Source organism: Ctenopharyngodon idella, chromosome 8, assembly GCF_019924925.1.
Source record: "Ctenopharyngodon idella isolate HZGC_01 chromosome 8, HZGC01, whole genome shotgun sequence".
NCBI lineage: Eukaryota > Metazoa > Chordata > Actinopteri > Cypriniformes > Xenocyprididae > Ctenopharyngodon > Ctenopharyngodon idella.
In genome coordinates, this window is record NC_067227.1 from 21,860,402 (window position 1) to 21,877,435 (window position 17,034).

At 37.1% G+C, this 17,034-nt stretch overlaps 4 protein-coding genes across 6 annotated transcripts; all 4 read left to right on the forward strand.

Annotated features, from left to right (window-relative positions):
* Positions 1 to 192: 192 nt before the first annotated feature.
* On the forward strand, positions 193 to 3,545 carry mkrn4 (makorin, ring finger protein, 4). Of its 2 annotated transcripts, none has more exons than XM_051902391.1 (8): positions 193 to 349; positions 1,205 to 1,336; positions 1,418 to 1,701; positions 1,781 to 1,887; positions 2,003 to 2,244; positions 2,367 to 2,477; positions 2,567 to 2,684; positions 2,799 to 3,545. In XM_051902391.1, exons 1-8 carry the CDS (start codon positions 216 to 218, stop codon positions 2,916 to 2,918), a joined length of 1,248 nt encoding a protein of 415 aa, XP_051758351.1. In that variant the 5' UTR covers positions 193 to 215; the 3' UTR covers positions 2,919 to 3,545. The 2 variants fall into 2 exon arrangements, with proteins under 2 accessions (XP_051758351.1, XP_051758352.1); XM_051902392.1 differs by lacking the exon at positions 193 to 349 and adding an exon at positions 591 to 768.
* A 106-nt stretch (positions 3,546 to 3,651) lies between these two features.
* Positions 3,652 to 7,747, forward strand: fance (FA complementation group E). Its single transcript, XM_051902390.1, has 10 exons — positions 3,652 to 4,204; positions 4,612 to 5,176; positions 5,652 to 5,696; positions 5,779 to 5,835; positions 5,929 to 6,072; positions 6,564 to 6,687; positions 6,802 to 6,877; positions 6,999 to 7,065; positions 7,142 to 7,267; positions 7,538 to 7,747. Exons 1-10 carry the CDS (start codon positions 3,981 to 3,983, stop codon positions 7,637 to 7,639), a joined length of 1,530 nt encoding a protein of 509 aa, XP_051758350.1. The 5' UTR covers positions 3,652 to 3,980; the 3' UTR covers positions 7,640 to 7,747.
* Positions 7,748 to 8,096: 349 nt separating this feature from the next.
* Positions 8,097 to 10,872, forward strand: rpl10a (ribosomal protein L10a). Its single transcript, XM_051902395.1, has 6 exons — positions 8,097 to 8,192; positions 8,655 to 8,722; positions 9,360 to 9,440; positions 9,858 to 10,006; positions 10,133 to 10,305; positions 10,655 to 10,872. The coding sequence occupies exons 1-6, from the start codon at positions 8,184 to 8,186 to the stop codon at positions 10,823 to 10,825; spliced, it is 651 nt and encodes a 216-aa protein (XP_051758355.1). The 5' UTR covers positions 8,097 to 8,183; the 3' UTR covers positions 10,826 to 10,872.
* A 212-nt stretch (positions 10,873 to 11,084) lies between these two features.
* On the forward strand, positions 11,085 to 16,964 carry si:ch211-163l21.11 (inositol 1,4,5-triphosphate receptor associated 2). 2 transcript variants are annotated; one of them, XM_051902393.1, is made up of 11 exons: positions 11,085 to 12,815; positions 12,930 to 12,957; positions 13,429 to 13,569; positions 13,662 to 13,793; positions 13,915 to 14,062; positions 14,134 to 14,198; positions 14,372 to 14,422; positions 14,534 to 14,658; positions 15,584 to 15,712; positions 16,410 to 16,538; positions 16,670 to 16,964. In XM_051902393.1, the coding sequence occupies exons 2-11, from the start codon at positions 12,937 to 12,939 to the stop codon at positions 16,800 to 16,802; spliced, it is 1,074 nt and encodes a 357-aa protein (XP_051758353.1). In that variant the 5' UTR covers positions 11,085 to 12,815; positions 12,930 to 12,936; the 3' UTR covers positions 16,803 to 16,964. The 2 variants fall into 2 exon arrangements, with proteins under 2 accessions (XP_051758353.1, XP_051758354.1); XM_051902394.1 differs by having other exon boundaries at positions 14,155 to 14,198.
* Positions 16,965 to 17,034: the final 70 nt, after the last annotated feature.

The following is a 17,034-nucleotide window of genomic DNA, read 5'->3' on the forward strand; positions in this document are numbered from 1 at the left end:
TATATATATATATATATATATATATATAAAATCATTACTATTATTATACCCATAATGAAAGTTAATAGAAAAAAAGTGTCGCGTGCCCGATGTCGCTGAATTCACTTTCTGAACCGATGCTGTTCAAAAGAATCGTTTACTGGAATTGATTCGGACCAGGTCCATCATCACTAGGCAGCTCGTTTGTGATGCATCCCTGTCCATCACACGGTCAAATGGGAAGGCCCCGCCCAACAATTATAAAAGTGTGTATGTCATTAGCTATTCATCAGACAAAGAGGGACAGGCGCAAGATGGAAAGGGACGCACAATCATCCAAAGATTCAGGAGACAACAGTGCAGTTTGTAGGTGGGTATGTTCATCCACTGCTAGCATTTTTTGCATTAGTGTGCAGATGAGTTGTATAGTTTGCTGCAGTGCCACTAATCAAACAATTTGGACAATAATATATATATATATATGAAAATCAGCTACTTTTATGAATTGTGAGTTCAAGTCTCATTTATATAGATGTCATCTGCCGAAGTCGTTTTTTTTTTATTATTATTATTCTATAGAAAAGACACGGACGTCCCTGGTTGGCCAGCGCGCGTTCTGCGTGACGTGGGTCTCCTGCGCTTCACTCTCTCGCCAACTCTTCTACCCGTTTACTCGCTCCGACAACTGCATTAAATCAAGTTTTTTGGGGGTTTTAAAATGGATCGGTATCGCATACCGTATAGACATTCGAGAAAAGGCAGCTCAAATGTGGAAAGAGAAGTTTGCAGGTAGTTTTGTGCTTTAGACTAGAAGAAAAGTTCGTTTTTAGCTCCGATCATCTGTTTGAAAGAGTGACTTTTCCTGCTTTAACGTTTCTCGGCGCAGATGTTTACATCCGGTTAAGGCAGCGAGCGAATTGTTTTAGTTCTAGTAGAGAGAGTTGTGCTGTTACAACAAACTAAAAAAAATATACTTTTGGACTGCAACGTAACGTTAGTAGGAAAAAGACCGTTGCAAGATTTGTTAGTTACTGAACGAATAAAGACCAACAGTTTTCGTTTAGTGCTGTAGTGAGTAACAACACGAACGATCGAGGGCTCAAAACGACTCCATTGTTTTGCTTTTTGCTTTTTAGTTAAATGCTGCAGCTTTTCGAGTATTTGTGAAATATATGTGCTGCAGTTGTCAACTAATGTTATATAATGGTCATGTTGTGGTTTGCAGGCAGTTCATCAATGGATTTTGTCGTTATGGTCCGAGCTGTTACTATCTGCACGAGTTTCCTGCAGTACCGTCATTTCAGGTTCACTGTAGGTACTTCCAGAAAGGTGGCTGCTGGTTTGGTGATCGATGCAGGTAAGCAGCCAGTCGGCCTTTTTTAACATCAAATATATATATAAGAACAGCAGGATACAAGTTTCATCTTTAAAATTGCAGGTATCTCCATGTTCCTCAAGGGGGTGAAGGCTCTTCAGGGAGCAGCAGACGTGGTTCAGCACCTGCCGTTTTCCCCTCTGCACTGGCGGGCCGTTCTTCGGCTGACCGCCGGGGATCTGAGCCCTCTCTTCTCCCACCTCAAGGAGCCTACAGCCTGAATCGGAGGGGTTCTGAGCCCCTGGCCACAAGTATGAGCGTGCTGCAGCAGAATTTTGAACGCTTGACCACAGGAATTGCAGAGGAGGAAGAGTTCGGGGTTATGGAGGATGTGCCTCCCCAGCAGGGTATTACTATTTATTCAGGCTTTTCTTTGAAACTGCGCGTCACATTTTCCTTGTATGGTTTTAATTTTGGTGTTCTCAGGTGCATCGAGATTGCTGCAACAAAGAGGCGCTGCAGACTCCAGTTCTTCACGTAACTACAGCTCAGCCACCTTTGTGCCTGGTGCAGCACCTGCTGAAGTCCAAAAAGTAATCGCATCTGAAACTAAAACACGTCACAAAGGCGATGCATTTCTTGGAGCTCGTAGACAATGCTTTTTGGGTTTCATCAGCCTGGGTTTAATGAAGTGTTATTGGATTATAGGTGACCAATTTTCCAGAGAGACCAGATCAGGATGGTGCTGCGGTTTCAACGGAGCAGCAACCTTCAGGGGCCTTTGACCAAAGCAAAGATGTGGCTTGTGGCATCTGCATGGACAAGATTTCTGAGAAGTCCACCGCTCAGGAACGGCGTTATGGCATCCTACCCAACTGCAATCATGCTTTCTGCATTAGCTGCATCGTTACCTGGCGAAAAACAAAGGACTTCCAGGAGGATGTCATCAAGTGAGTTTTGTCTCATTCCCCTTCTCCCTTTTTCTTGTATGAGTGTATTAACTAAATGTATTTAACTTTTTTTTTTTTTTTTTTTTTTTTTTTTTTTTTTTTTTTCCTCCTTAAATAAACAGGGGCTGCCCACAATGCAGAGTGAAATCCTCCTTTTACATTCCCAGCAAGCACTGGGTCTGTGATGGGGAGGAAAAGGCATCATTGATTGCCTCTTTCAAAGAAAGAAGCAGGTTAGAATAGTTCACATTCATGATGTCAAGTCATCTGTAATAGTTTATTTGACCCTTTACATTGATTCTGGAATTCTGTTTATCTCCAGCAAATTAAAGTGTACTTTCTTCATGCGTCACGGATGCTGCCCCTTTAAATCGGAGTGTATCTACAGTCATGACATGCCCCCTAATCATACACACCGTCGCAGGCGCTCGACACCAAGGGTATCACTTTCTTGTTGCGTTTATTTTTATTTATTTTTTAAATATAAATGTTTGCTATGCTGCTTTGCAGTTATAAGCTTACTATATTGATCATCAGTTTTAATCTGTTTTCAGGACACAGCTGAGATGTTGGAGGATTTGGGGATTGATGGCATCCAACTTTGGAGCTACATTTTTGCCCTAACTCTGTTGGATGATGACGATGATGACCTTCTGGATTTTCTTGATGACTAGGGACCTTCTAGAGTCATGTATATGTTGGCTCAGCCTTGAGTGAGCTTTGCTTATTTTCTGCACTGAAATCTAATTGTCCCTATTTAGGGTCGGCTTCACTTTAGCTACCCCTACATGTTTGGCTAATTGTTTAGCCGTGTAGATTTAGTTTGTGAGTTTCTGTATGAGAGTGAAAGTCTTTTGCCTTTAGTTTAAAGGAGCTGGTCAAAGTTTGAATGCTCAGATCTCAAATTGAGTTTGTATCTTCAGGTTAGTTTGCGAAGGGACTATGGCAAAAAGTTGAGGGGGGGAAAAAAAAAGTTTTGAAAGCATGGTCCCTTATTTCAGCTAGCTTTCTCACTTGTTGGTCATTTAATACTTCCATCTGTGCTGCTTCCTGATTGTTTCACCCTCTTGTTTGATACCTTTTTGTATGAAATCAGATTTTAATATTTTGTGTACTTCCTAGTTTATATTATTGCCAGTATTCTGTCAAACACTAAATGTGCAACCTGTCAGCAGGCTTTTGATTATACTGTTCTCTTCAGCAGTGTTAACAGGTTATACCAGGACTTGATGTCACATTTTATGACTTTTAGTACGTTTGTATTCAAAGAAAAGTGAAAATAAAAAAATTGTTCAACTGTTTGCTTCACTTGATCCTCTTTTTTTTTTTTTTTTTTTTTTTTTAAATAAAATGTGTGCTAACAGTCATGCAGCAACAAAAGCTGTGAGGAAAGTGGGAGGACACATTAGACGGGATTTAACCTGTATTCTAACAGTTCCACTTTCAAATTTGATTAAGATTATGCACCGTGGCAAAATTGGTATCCTTGTTGCTATCAGAATGTTGCCGGAGGGATGGTTTATTGTGATTCACCTCCAAACCTACAGGTGTCGCCAGTGTACTATAAGCGCTTGTTTACAGCCACAAAGAACTCAATTCGAAATATTTTACACAGCAGTACTTGCATGAGCTTTCAGCAGTATAATATGTTGTCTAAAACTATTTTGTACCATATGTTGCTGCTGTATCTGGGACCACTACGACTTCAGTGACCGTAGTAGCAGGCTGAGTCGGTGATGTGTGATTTAAGTCCAGTGATGGATCTGAAAGCTCTGTTGCAGCGTTTTGACGGAAGGTCCCGGTTTCTGGTTCACGCTCTGCATTTAGGAGCAACCGGGGCCAACAATGCGCAGACGGTTTTCAATAAACAGCGCAGATGTGACCCAGATTTCACCCTCACTCCGTTTTTAGAGACTCTGTGCCAGCAGGAAGCATATGTGCGCGAGGACAGTCTCGTTCTGTAAGTAGACTGTCATAAACGCAAAATGATCTCTTGAAAGTAATGTCACCTGGCAAACAAGGTGACAATTATGAAATATTTTACTTCTTAATTTTGTATTTTAACTTTCCTTTTGACTTCCACCAGTAACTGTCTAATAAGGCTGGGTGAGGTTTGGTAAAATATGTTAAGATCCGAAAATAACGTGGTTTTCCAGTTTCTGTAAATAAATGCCTATCAAAACATGTTCACTTATAATAAGTTGCACATCATTTGCATATACATTCGTTTGCACATATCAACAAAAGAGTTGATTATACAGTACGTTTTTCTTTTTGACTGAAAACTGTAAAATGCAATGAAAACCAATATTTGAATCTATCCAATATTTGAATCTTTTGTCTGAGTACTTCACTCTTGTTTTACAGGAAACCTTTGGTGTGCTTGTTTTCTGAAGACTTTAAGCGAAATCTGCTGTGCTTTCTGCATCTGATTCACCCTGGACTGCCCAAAGACAGTGTTCTCCACCTGCTTCAATGTCTGACTCAGGATGACAGAGAAAATCAGTGGGCTTGTGCCTTAATCAAGCAGCTCTTAAGAGATATTGAGGGCACTAAGAAAGGGACCCTCCTCACCTCAAATTGTACAGAGACACTAAAGAGTCTCTGTGCGAGATTTAGGGATGCTAATGCAAAGGGAAGATGGGCCTCTTGTTTTGAGGGGCTTAAAACAGAGGGTAAAGAGACTGACGTGTCAGTTTTATATCAGAAAAAAAGGAAAAGTGACAACATGGATCATGATGGAGATGCCCACGAAGATCGTCAAAGTAAAAGGGTAAAGATGGATTTCTCTCCAAATAAAGAACAAGAAAGGTTGACTGAAGAGGAAGAACATAAAATGAGAGCAACACAGCAGAACCAGAGTGCTGCCTCTGTATCACAGGCTCATTCTGATCTTTTGGGGTCTTCAAAAAACCTGCCAGACCACATGAAGGTAAAGTGAATTTCAGTGCAGTTAAACTGATTTTTCATGCCCACAAATAGCCTCGGTAATGGTTTACAATAAGGTCTCTCATTAGTAAATTCATCAGCTAACATGAACTAACAATGAGCAATATATTTTTTTATCATTTAATAAATTGTTAGTGTTAACAAAAAATGTTCACGTTCATGTTGGTTAGAAGTGCATTAACTGCTGTTAACAGATAAAACATTCAACCTTAAATTTATTTATTAATTGTTGAAATTAACATTAATTAAGATTAATAAATGCTGTAGAAGTTCACGTTAACTAATGTAGTTAAGTAATGTAACTAAATTAAACCTTATTGTAAAGTGTTACTATAATCTGTTAATGCATAAACCTCAGGAAAGTTGCTGTTCTTCAGGATAGAAGAAAAAAAGATGGATTCATGTTCTTGTGTCAGAATTTATGGATGTATTACTAATATTTTAACATTCCTTTTTAGGCTGCCATACCTGTGATTAAAGAATTACTGGATACAGAGTCAGAGGTAAGAAAACTTTGTTTTATTATGCAAATGTAACTGCTATAAATCATCCCATTTATATATGTTTTTTTTTTTTTCTTCACAGTGGGATGAGAGCTCTGTGTCTGCTCTGAAAGTATTTCATGAATGTGACCCTGATGAGGTTTGTGGTGTTTCAGTTGAAAATGAAATGCTTTTTGGATTTGTTAGTCCATAAATGTTTCCATCAGTATAAATTAGCTGTATCTGATCACAGGTGGAGGTATTGTGTTCACTGCTGTGTTTGTCCGAAGCATCTGAGCAGAGTTTACCTCAGTTCTGTAGCTGCCTGTTGGAACTGTCCCCAGACCTCAGTCACAGCACTGCTTCTGCTGTGATCACACACCTGCTGCTCCACAAGGTCAGTACGTTTGTTTGTCACATATTACAATCCTAAAATTATTTTAAGCATAATATTAAGAGTCAGAACATCAACTGGGGAGGAAATTGTGTTTCATTAAAGTAATTAAAATATGAATAATATATACACATATTTATATCACAAAATAGATATACTATAGCTACACACATACACATATAGAATCATATACACACATATTAGAACAATTTCAAAGGATAATGTGACGCTGAAGACTGGAGTAATGATGCTGAAAATTTAGCTTTACCATCACAGGAATAAATTACATTTTAAAATATATTTAAACAGAAAACAATATTTCAAAATATAACTGTTGTTACTGTATTTTTTAACAAATAAATGCAGCCTTGGTGAGCATAAAAGACTTCAGAAACATTAAAAACAACCTTTTTTTTATATTGATATTTTCATTTTTGATATTCGCCAGATTAAAAGCTCAGTCGCACTTAAATTTATGTATTTCTCTGTCTCAGATTGTGTCCCTTGCAGAACCTGCCTCTCGCTGTTTGGTAACAGCCGTAACGTCTCTTTGCACTCGTTACCCCAGGCCGACCTGTCAGGCTTTGATAGAGCCAGTTTTACGAAAGGGACAAACTGGTATGAGTAAATTTTGTTTTTATCTGCATATCAACTTTAGAATGCATTTTAATAGTATTTACCATTTTTATACATATACTTTTTCGTTAAACACTAATTGTATGTTTTCTTTAGGAAGCGCCCAGGCAGAGTTACTCTGTAGACTGGTAGTGGACTGCCTTGAGCCACATCACAGGCTTCTTGTATTTCGGTCAGTCTGAATCTTACAATTCAACAGTTAGATCGAAATAAGCCTTGGTAATTGCATGTTTGACTAATTTAACAGGTTGACAGAGTTTTACTAAACAGAGAAATTTGCATTCATATCTTAGGACAATACTTGGAGTGTTCTGGAATGAGAGTGTGTTATCAGTCATCCATGCATTGCTAGATTCAAAGGTACTTCAGAAATTTCTTTTGAATCATAAAGGATGTTTTAGTCCTATGTTAATGGTTTCTGTTGTTATGCTCACAGCTTGATCTGAGTGAGGAGGATTTCTCTGTCTTCACCGACCAGCTTTGCAGCCAGTCTCCACATTTTAGCAAATCTATGAAGTTTGCCAAGATGTTGCTGAGCGTCTTGACCAAATATCAGTCACATGTGAGTATAACTGTAATGTATGGAAATAACCCAAGTTTGAAAAAACCATGACCATAACCTTCAATCACTATTCAATATTATTAAGTATAATTTTATGGTCCTCAGCATCAGGAGTACTAAGAAACCTAATTATTCTTCGTACACAGAATACTGAGGCATATGATAGTAACTAATAAACATCACAACAATAAATATCTACATTTTAAAAAGCTAGTGTAAAACTGCTGATTAATAAGGTGTTTTATTTTATTTATTTGTTTTGCATTTCAGGTGAATCCTGCATGCCACCACACACTTTCCAGTTGCCTGTCTTTCAATGAAACCTTCCTCAAGAAATCATTGCAGGCTGCATTAAAACGGATTTCTCTTTGAAACATTATTCCCATTTTAAATGACACTTTAGTGCATGAGTTTTGGTTGATCCGATTGTATTATTTTGTAAATATATTTTGTAAATGTAATAAAAACTTATAAATACTGTATAGTTGTACTGGGATAAAAATATACATTTTGAATGGGTTAACATCAATATTTGATTATCAAATTATTTATTAAACTTTATATTTTCAATTAAATCTGAATTTGTATTATTTAAATTCTTTGTACTGGACACATTTGAATGATTAAAGATAAGTGTGTGTGAAAATATATTTTATCAGTTTTTTTCCATCATACTTATTTTGTAAATTTATTGTAATTGTACATGGCGAATAAACTATTCTGACACTTTACAAAATAATAGTTTGTTAAACTTAAATTTTAAGTTTTCTTTTATGGTTACGTTTCTGAGGTCACAACAATCATGGCTGCTCCGGAAGTCCGTTTTTCACACTCAGTCTGGCGCATATATTCTGCGCAACTTCCCTTCATCCTTCCTTTTTCGAGCTCCGTGTGAAGGGGGAGACATCACGCCAAAATGAGGCACGTGAGAAAAATTCATATATATGTATTTATAACGTGTTTAATTCCCTGTTTATTTTTATTTTACCTTTTAATTGGTATGTGAGCAAATATATCGTCAAGCAATGTCAGTCGGACATTGTGATGTTTTTTTTGACAATCGAGCAGTTTTGAGAGCTGCCGCGCAGTATAGCGGGCCATCTACAATGCAATCCGGTTTAATCTGAGAATTGTTTAACTTCATCTGAAATTATAGTTGTTTAGAAGGCTGTTATTCATAGATAACATTATTAATATCGATATATTGAAGTTTAAAAACGGCGTTTGGAGGCATGTTAATGACATATTTGCCAGTCATCTGTTTACGTAGTTATCGCGACATTTATGCACTCGAGACACTCAGGAGTAAACCGTAGTCGTACAATTAATCACATTTATTTTTTCTAATTTTTTTTAATTTTTTTAATTTTTTTTTTTTAACAGCAAGGTCTCAAGAGACACTTTGTACGAGGCTGTTCGGGAGGTCCAGTCTGGTTCCCGTCGTAAGAAGAGAAAGTAAGACTCGTACCATCTTGTTTTTCCCAATAACTGACAGAAAAATGATTCTATGGCAGGCCAAATTATCATTTATACCTCTCTAACTATTATCTATTACTTATTATCTGTGCTTTTATTTTTTTTATTTAACGAGCAAGTATTTTAATAGTGAACCGTGTGTTTTTCAAAATCTCTACTTCCAATGTGGAGTATTTGAGATTGACGATAGTTTCTAATACATCAGGACTGCCATTTAAGTACTAGTGAAGCTTGAACATATATTTATAGCTCTTTGTATAGTTGCAAGTAACTATGTAGTAGTACCTAATGAGTAGTTACTGCTGAATTGAATAGGTACCAGCAACAATTGGAATTCATGTTAAAATTGTGTAGTTTAAATGACCTTTTTATCCAGTAGTAATGACACTATTGGGATAGTGATTTGTATCAAAACTAGTCACTAGTATTTTTGAAAGTTAACTTCTGGTGAACAAAAATATTGGATTACTTGCTTGATTAAATAAAAGGAATAATTGTTTAACTGCTTGCCATACTGTGAGAAATTAAGCTTCTAAATAAATAGCTGCTGTATTTTAGTTAACAGCACCACCAGTTTCTTGCAAATGGAATATTTATAATGACTTTTATATTTAAGGTTTCTTGAGTCTGTGGAACTGCAGATCAGCTTGAAGAACTACGATCCCCAGAAGGACAAGCGTTTCTCAGGCACTGTCAGGTTCGGACCTTTACTGTATCACCCAGCCTTCTTGCAGCTTGCCCTTTGCTTTGCCTGAATAAATCTCTGAATGTCTTGACATGGATTAGTTATCCACTTGATTTAAATTGCATGAACAGGCAGGTTAAAGGCAGGCAGTTGAGAACAGCCTCGGGTAGTCTGTCTGAACCACCCGTTTTCGGGGTTGGTGAAGCAGGCGGACCCCTACCCTGGGTCTTAAAACATGAGGGGAGGTTATAGGTGACGGTTTTTATGCCGTCATACCTAAGCCGACCATTTTGTTAAATGCCTGTGCTATCGACACCTGATGCCAGCTGAGGTGGTATGGGTAAGACTCTTCTGATCTGCCTCACATGGGTTGAAAGGGGTCTGATATGCTTATGTTTGTCAGTCTGTTTAATCCATCACTCCTCACAGGCTGAAGACAACCCCACGCCCCAAGTTTTCCGTGTGTGTCCTTGGTGACCAGCAGCATTGTGATGAAGCTAAAGCCGCCGAGCTTCCACACATGGACATCGAGGCTCTTAAAAAGCTCAACAAGAACAAGAAAATGGTGAAGAAGCTGGGTGAGTTTTCTTCTGGAAATATGTGGTCAACCAAACATTAGCAATAAATTAGAAGACATGCATGTGCTCTGTGCTATATCGCATTCTGGATTGAGTCTACATATTGATCTTGTTTTTCTCTTTCAGCAAAGAAATATGATGCTTTCCTGGCCTCTGAGTCTCTGATCAAGCAGATTCCTCGTATCCTGGGACCTGGCCTCAACAAGGCAGGAAAGTTTCCCTCTCTGCTCACCCATAACGAGAACCTGGCCACCAAGGTGGATGAAGTGAAATCCACCATCAAATTCCAGATGAAGAAGGTATATTTATTTTTAGTGAAATCGCATCACTTTTTCACTTGAGCATGCACTAGCGTTCAAAAGTTTGGGTTTGTGAGTTTCCACAAAGCAGCACAACTGTTTTCAACATTGATAAGTTTGAGTACCAAATCAGCATATTAGAATGATTTCTGAAGGATCATGTGACACTGAAGACGGCTGAAAATTCAGCTTTGCCATCACAGGAATACATTTACATTTTAAAATATATTTTAACTGCAATATACGTTGTATGTGCTGATTGAGAGACTTAACTTTATGAATTAATCTTTGTCCACTGGGAAAATTGTGCTTGACTACTTAGTTTATAACTGTCATCTGTCATGTTCAGGTTCTGTGTCTGGCTGTGGCCGTTGGTCATGTCAAGATGACTGAGGAAGAGCTGGTCTACAACATCCACCTGGCTGTGAACTTCCTGGTGTCACTGCTGAAGAAGAACTGGCAGAACGTCAGAGCTCTCTACATCAAGAGCACCATGGGAAAGCCACAGCGCCTCTATTAGAGATTTTGTTCCATAATTTTCTACAATAAATGTGGAGTTGGTCCAAATCGTGTGTTTCTTTCTTAATGTGTCATTCATGATCTTTCAAATGCTAAATTTGCTGATTTGATCAGTTGTATCTGCTTCTGGTGCTCTCGTTGGCAAAACATGCCATCCAAGTATCTTGTCCAAATTAAAAGAATAGTTTCTCAGTTTTTTTAGCCACTTTATAGGCTGGTTTAGTGTGATAGGCTGTACTGTATGCGGTTCATAGTAAAAGCTTGATTATAAAATGCTTCATGCATGCATATGGGCACCTTAATTGTATATTGTAGTAAGCACACCATGCAAAGTATGTCTTTGCATTTGTGTTTTGTACTGTTGATTTTCTGTCAATGTCTGTCTAGTGTATGTGGCAGCCATGACATGTCTAAAACTGCCTCATCTATCTCTTAATGAGATTATGTAGTGCCTGTTAGGAGTAAGAAGAGAGGTAGAGAGCAAGAAATCACAGTAAATGTCATGGTAAGCGTTTGTCTTTATCTACTATACTTTGTTTTGTGGTTGTTACCTTGAGTGGAGCAGTAAATCTGTTGTCCAATCCAGTTATTGTGGTTTGAAGGAATTTATGTAATGTTGGAGGGCTTTTGTTCATGGAGGACAATATGTAGACAGAATTCATAGCTCTTTGTTGAAACCTTGATTTTTACAGTTTTTTGCCTCACCATGGTGATGGAGGAGTAAGAATACACTTTAATTGAGCTTTACATTTTGAATTTTATAGTTTTAGACTAAAATCTCAGTTCTTAAGCATTTTTTGACTTGGAGTTAATATGCAGATGATTTGTTGATTAGATTTTCATTAACTCAGTTTGTGAGGTAAATGTACATCTAATCCATTCATTACTATATTCTGGGACCCAGGAAAAAAAAGTTTTTTTGAATTTAGTATTTTTTCGTGTCATTGCAGTGGACACCAGGACTAAGTTGTTTAAAAAAATAAAATGACATGTATAGGCAAAAACAATGGGATTTTTTTAAATTCACCAATCAATTTTTAGGCTTCAGGATTTTTTTAACCAAACTTTAAAGATGATTCTCAACTATGTTATGAAAGATAATGGAATTAATTAATATACCATTTTACTTTGTGCAATATGTGGGTAAAATAGCCATACATGGGTTTTCCCATTCAATACAATGCATCTATACATTGTATCTAATTTGCATATTAATGTGTTCTTGGGGCAACGCAATGAAAAAAAAAAGTGTAATAATGGGAGTAATAATTGGCAACATTTTCATGATAATATCTAATAATTAATGGGAATATTGATATATAATTTATTTCGCTATTCACTTGTGTCTCCCAACATGCCTGATAAACATGATTTAAGTCCTGATGTCCTCTACAATGGACATGTATAAAATCGATGTCCTGTTTTGTAACAAAGATTCATATTTTGATTAGAAACCCCATAATATTTTCCTGAGATGTTGATTTATAACAAACAAATTGATCCGATTTAAATAATTACAAATCTTATATTTCCAGTCATATTTAAAGACCAATGAAAAGTTGTCATGGTGAAACCTCCAAAAATTTGGTATCTCTGCAAAGCCCTGAATGTGCTCTTTACAGGACTCCTGAGTTAAAACTGTGACATGTATGATGTCAGAGAAAATCACTAAAATATAATGTCCACTACAGAGGACAAAAGTCTATTCCTGGGTCACAGGAGGATGTTTTATAGTATTTTTAACTACATTACAATTCATAAATGGTCAGGCCTGTGAAGACCAGCAAGTGCTGACCAACAACCAAACAGAGAACAGTGAGAATGACTCTGAGGAAGGTAACACTTCAACAAAACCATTTATTCACAATACATCCTGCTTTTTCTTAATTATTAACTTTTAAGTGACTTTCTTTCTCTTCGGAAGGGTCTAGACACGAGAACCGCATTTACTTAGAAGGGCCGTCTGTTACTGAGAGGCTGGGTCCTAACAGGTGATTTACTCAAACAAATCTAGCTTTATATTCGTTGGATATGCAAGTATATGATTCTTGCTTTGTGGACATAAATTCCTATGTCTTATTTACTAATTTATTGTCTTATCATAGTGTTGACATGACAGAAGAGGAACTGGAGGTCAGTCCATTTTATTATTAAAATATATAAAATAGCCTATACAATTCTTTCAAGCGTGGCATAAATTATTTTTTTCTATGTAGATTCATTTTTTATCTAAAGAAATACATTTTTATTGAATTCAATTAATATTCAATTGAATTCAGTTTTGAAATCAGTTTTTTGCTCACCTTTAAATCAGGGATTCTCAAACTTTTTTTGTCAGCTGAAACCCTTTGCCCTAAAATACTTAATTGAAGTAGGCCTACCATATTACCCAATTTTTAGATAATATTTCAATAATTTAACAACCCATTTACATGTTCACGGATCTCTGATGTCACAGGACATGCACGTAAAAAAATAATTTAATCTTTTTTGTGTGTTTTATTTTGATTGTTTTTATTTATTTTTAAACATTTAAATATATTTCTAAGAATATTAAATATTTCCTATTTTTTCCCTACATTTTTATTTTTGCTGCCATCACAGGCTGCTTTCTCTCGGCTGTCTCTGGCCTTTCGCTGTGACCAGTTCACTCTGTGTCAAAGGCTGGAGACGGAGGAACACGCTCGGGACAATGCTGAGGACAACCTCAAACTGGAAGTGGAAAGAGGCATGGAAATAATTGAGGTATGACTACAGTTGGAGAATAGCTTTTTTTAATTATTTATTTTTTTGGATTCAGCCTATGCCAATTCTTGGAGTGTATTTTTTTTCACTAGACACTCAAGGGAATGTGTTTAGATATCAAACGGGCCGGGCTCCTCCAGCGTCTTGAACTGTGTCTTAACATTATCGGGGGCACCATCGGACGAATCTCCAACACAGCAGAGGTTCTTGGGGCAGTGCATCAGGTCCATACTTGATTTTACCCTGGTTGGCAAAGCCAGAGAACATTACAGTGGGTTCCACTAAGTTGGAAGTTCAATAAATGGCCTTTTAATATGTAAAATCCCATTCTGTCTCTGTGAGTAGGAGGCTAAAGTGAGCCATGCAGTGGAACTGATGGTGGCTCATGTGGAGAACCTAAAGCACCGCCACGAGAGGAACAGCGTTGAATTGGAGGAAATGAAGAAACAAATGGAGAAAAGCAGCAGAGAGCGATATGTCTGTGAGCAGAGGGGTAGGAGAACACCCATTCAGGTTCTCTTGATGTTAAAGTTGTGATGCATCCACCTGCATTTTGAAAAAAAGTGTTTATGTGTATTACTGCAGAGGAAATTGACGCTATTGATAAGCCAGAAAAAGACTCACAGAAGGTATTGATTGCATACTTGTTCAGTTTTATTCAGTTAAATGTCTTCTTCAATTAAATTATATATATATATATATATATTATATATTAATTTGTAGTTTAGTGTGAATTAAATGATTTGTTAGAGTATTATCCAATTGATAATACCTGTCTCTTTCTCTTCTGTCTCACTCTCAGCCACATTTACGGCGTAGAATCAGTACAAATGTCATCACAAAGCAAATCCAGGTCAGTGCACAATGAGTTTCATTCACTCAATTACATTTTAACCACAATAAACATCAGATGTTATCAGTCTAATTTTAGTTTAACTGTACTTTGTTTCTCTTTTATTTAAAGAGACAAAAAGCAGTGGAGTCAGAAGCTATATTATCTTCAGTGTGCAATGAGATCAGTGACAGAGACAGAGAATCAAACACAAAGAAACCAGACCACATAGAAGACTGCCTTCTAGTGGACAGAGGGTAATTTGGATACAGTATATATTTAAAATCTGTAGTGACAGAACTTTTTTTCTGTATAGAGTGCTGCAGTAATGACTTATTTTTGTAGGCCGAAACCCGGAAATTAATTCTTTAGCACTTAAGTTTCCATCACCTCAAAGTCAATGGGCTTTTAGTTAAATGCCTGAAATAAGGTCTGTGGATAACATAAGCCCAAGATATTTTCATATTTTATTATACAACATAAAATACATCAGTAATACCCCACTAATGGGACTACAGGGGTTGTCAGGGACATTAAATATCATTACGCCCGAACAGGAAAACACATCTACTCACTAGCCTTGTTGTGTTTATAATCATGCTCTAACTCAAACTTCCAGGGAAAATGACTGAAAGAGTGGTTGAAAGCTTAATGGTGAGACCGTGTTGTAGTTTTTCTACTTCTGGCAATTGCATTTAGGCTTCAGAATTCATAAAAGTTGAACAAAACCTGTAAAAATCAAAATTTTTGGTCGCAGAGCGTATTCTGTGAAAAATCCTATTGGGTTTTTGTCAAGGGAACCAAGGTGATGCTAACTTTTGGGTTGGCTTTCCAAAATCATCACTACAGCACTATTGTGATGTACATCTGACTGAAACAGATTATTGAAAAAGAAAAAAACGTAGGGTGGAGACTTGGTTTGTCTTTTTTTTTTTTTTTTTAAATGAAACATGCGTTGATGAACAATTCACAATAAGATCAATAACATGCATTTAGAAAGTACATGGTGAATTTTTGCCATTTCGTCAACATGAAATTAAATTTGACCCTAGTGAAGTCCTGTCCTAAAGTTTTTCTTCTTACATATGAAATCTTATATCTTTTACTCTAAAATACATAACATTTTGAAAGTAAAATTGGTTGACTTTTATATTCTGATACCATAGTCTCACACTTTTTAAGGCAAACAGTACCTCGAGAGGACAGTCCCTCACAAACTGCCATGGTGAATGACCCTGAGGAGACATCCTCTGCCCAAATTCTTCCCAACCAGACTCCGAGACTTGAGCAGGACCCCCTCTATGTAAAAAAGTAGGTCACTGAAAACATGGGCACATTGCTTTTAAAAATCCTGGAGAAGAACTTTCATGAATAAATTCAGGGTATGTTTACACAACAACAATGTACTAAAAACAGAAAAGGTTTTTCTTTGCTTATTTCATGTAGACAACAACATTGTCAAAACGATCCCCATTCACAAGGATCCGCAAAAATGACTAAAAACGCTGTGTTATAAATGCCAGGCCAGTAGTTGGCGATGTCACATGTAATACGCATGAGCATGATGTCACTGTTTTCACAATTTTGCATTTTTGTTGTTTACATTGAGACAATAATGGTATCGTTTTCTAAAACTTGTACAGTGGTTCAATATTAATATTATAAAGCGACGAAAAACCCAATTTCAAACCCTACTGAAAAAACCAACTCAAACTGGTAGCTGGTCCAAGCTGGTCTTTGGCTGGTTTGTGCTGGTCATTAGCTGGTCCACTAGCACTGCCAGCTTGGAACAGATAATGACCAGCTTGGCTGAGCTGGTGGACCAGCTTGACCAGGTCTCCACCAGCTAAGGCCAAGCTGGTCCACCAGCACCACCAGCTTGGACCAGATAATGACTCCGTTTTAAGTGAAAACGGTGTTGTGTAAACAGCCCCTTAGACTGTTGATTTTATGTCTGCTACAGTCAAATAGTGATTTATTAATTATTCAATAATTATTAAAATAACAGAAACACAAGTTCACTGGCAGTGTTACCTCATCAAAGGCTGAGGAGTAAGGCGGCCCTGGAGCACAGTCATGCCTGGCTCAAGAGATCTGAGCGCTACCTCAGAGACTGTGATAGATGTGTCATTAGCTTGTGAGTTACACTTAATACTCATTCACACACTGCTTATTTACTAGCTTATTCTTTTATTTATTGAATTACTAATGCATTCATTTTTTTCTGAACTCATTGATCACTTGTATTGTTTATGACTCCGCCTGCAGACAGCGCCCCCTGATGCAATGGATGTATCACTGCCGCTGGATAATCTTGGCTATCTACCTCACTGTTCTTTGCTCAATCATAATATTAGCCATATTAGTGTGGCTGCTGCAAACACCTGTCTTATGGATGTGAAAAAATTATAATAAATATCTATAGAAATTGAAATGGGATGAATCTGTAAAAAGTGCTGTTGATAGCTTTCGGTTACTGTTTGGTAGATGTTTTAGGGAAAACTGTTACATGTATAGTTTGGAAATTGTCTCAGAATAAAAATCTTGCACTAGCACTTATGTCAATGTATATTATACAACTGTTTTCTGTTTTATTCAATGTAAATGAAATATTTGAAAATGTGACAAAAATA

Bases quoted from the DNA above. Each gene is read 5' to 3' on its own strand.
- fance (XM_051902390.1), top strand. From the start codon at position 3,981: ATGTGTGATTTAAGTCCAGTGATGGATCTGAAAGCTCTGTTGCAGCGT. The intron at 5,836-5,928 runs GTTTGTGGTGTT...ATCTGATCACAG, and splicing joins ATGAATGTGACCCTGATGAG to GTGGAGGTATTGTGTTCACT. The intron at 6,073-6,563 runs GTCAGTACGTTT...TCTCTGTCTCAG, and splicing joins CACACCTGCTGCTCCACAAG to ATTGTGTCCCTTGCAGAACC.
- rpl10a (XM_051902395.1), top strand. The intron at 8,723-9,359 runs GTAAGACTCGTA...TTTATATTTAAG, and splicing joins TCCCGTCGTAAGAAGAGAAA to GTTTCTTGAGTCTGTGGAAC. The intron at 9,441-9,857 runs GTTCGGACCTTT...CACTCCTCACAG, and splicing joins CGTTTCTCAGGCACTGTCAG to GCTGAAGACAACCCCACGCC.
- si:ch211-163l21.11 (XM_051902393.1), top strand. From the start codon at position 12,937: ATGACAGAAGAGGAACTGGAG. The intron at 12,958-13,428 runs GTCAGTCCATTT...CTGCCATCACAG, and splicing joins TGACAGAAGAGGAACTGGAG to GCTGCTTTCTCTCGGCTGTC. The intron at 16,539-16,669 runs GTGAGTTACACT...CTCCGCCTGCAG, and splicing joins GATAGATGTGTCATTAGCTT to ACAGCGCCCCCTGATGCAAT.
- mkrn4 (XM_051902391.1), top strand. From the start codon at position 216: ATGGGAAGGCCCCGCCCAACAATTATAAAAGTGTGTATGTCATTAGCT. The intron at 1,702-1,780 runs GTATTACTATTT...TGGTGTTCTCAG, and splicing joins GGATGTGCCTCCCCAGCAGG to GTGCATCGAGATTGCTGCAA. The intron at 2,685-2,798 runs GTATCACTTTCT...ATCTGTTTTCAG, and splicing joins GCAGGCGCTCGACACCAAGG to GACACAGCTGAGATGTTGGA.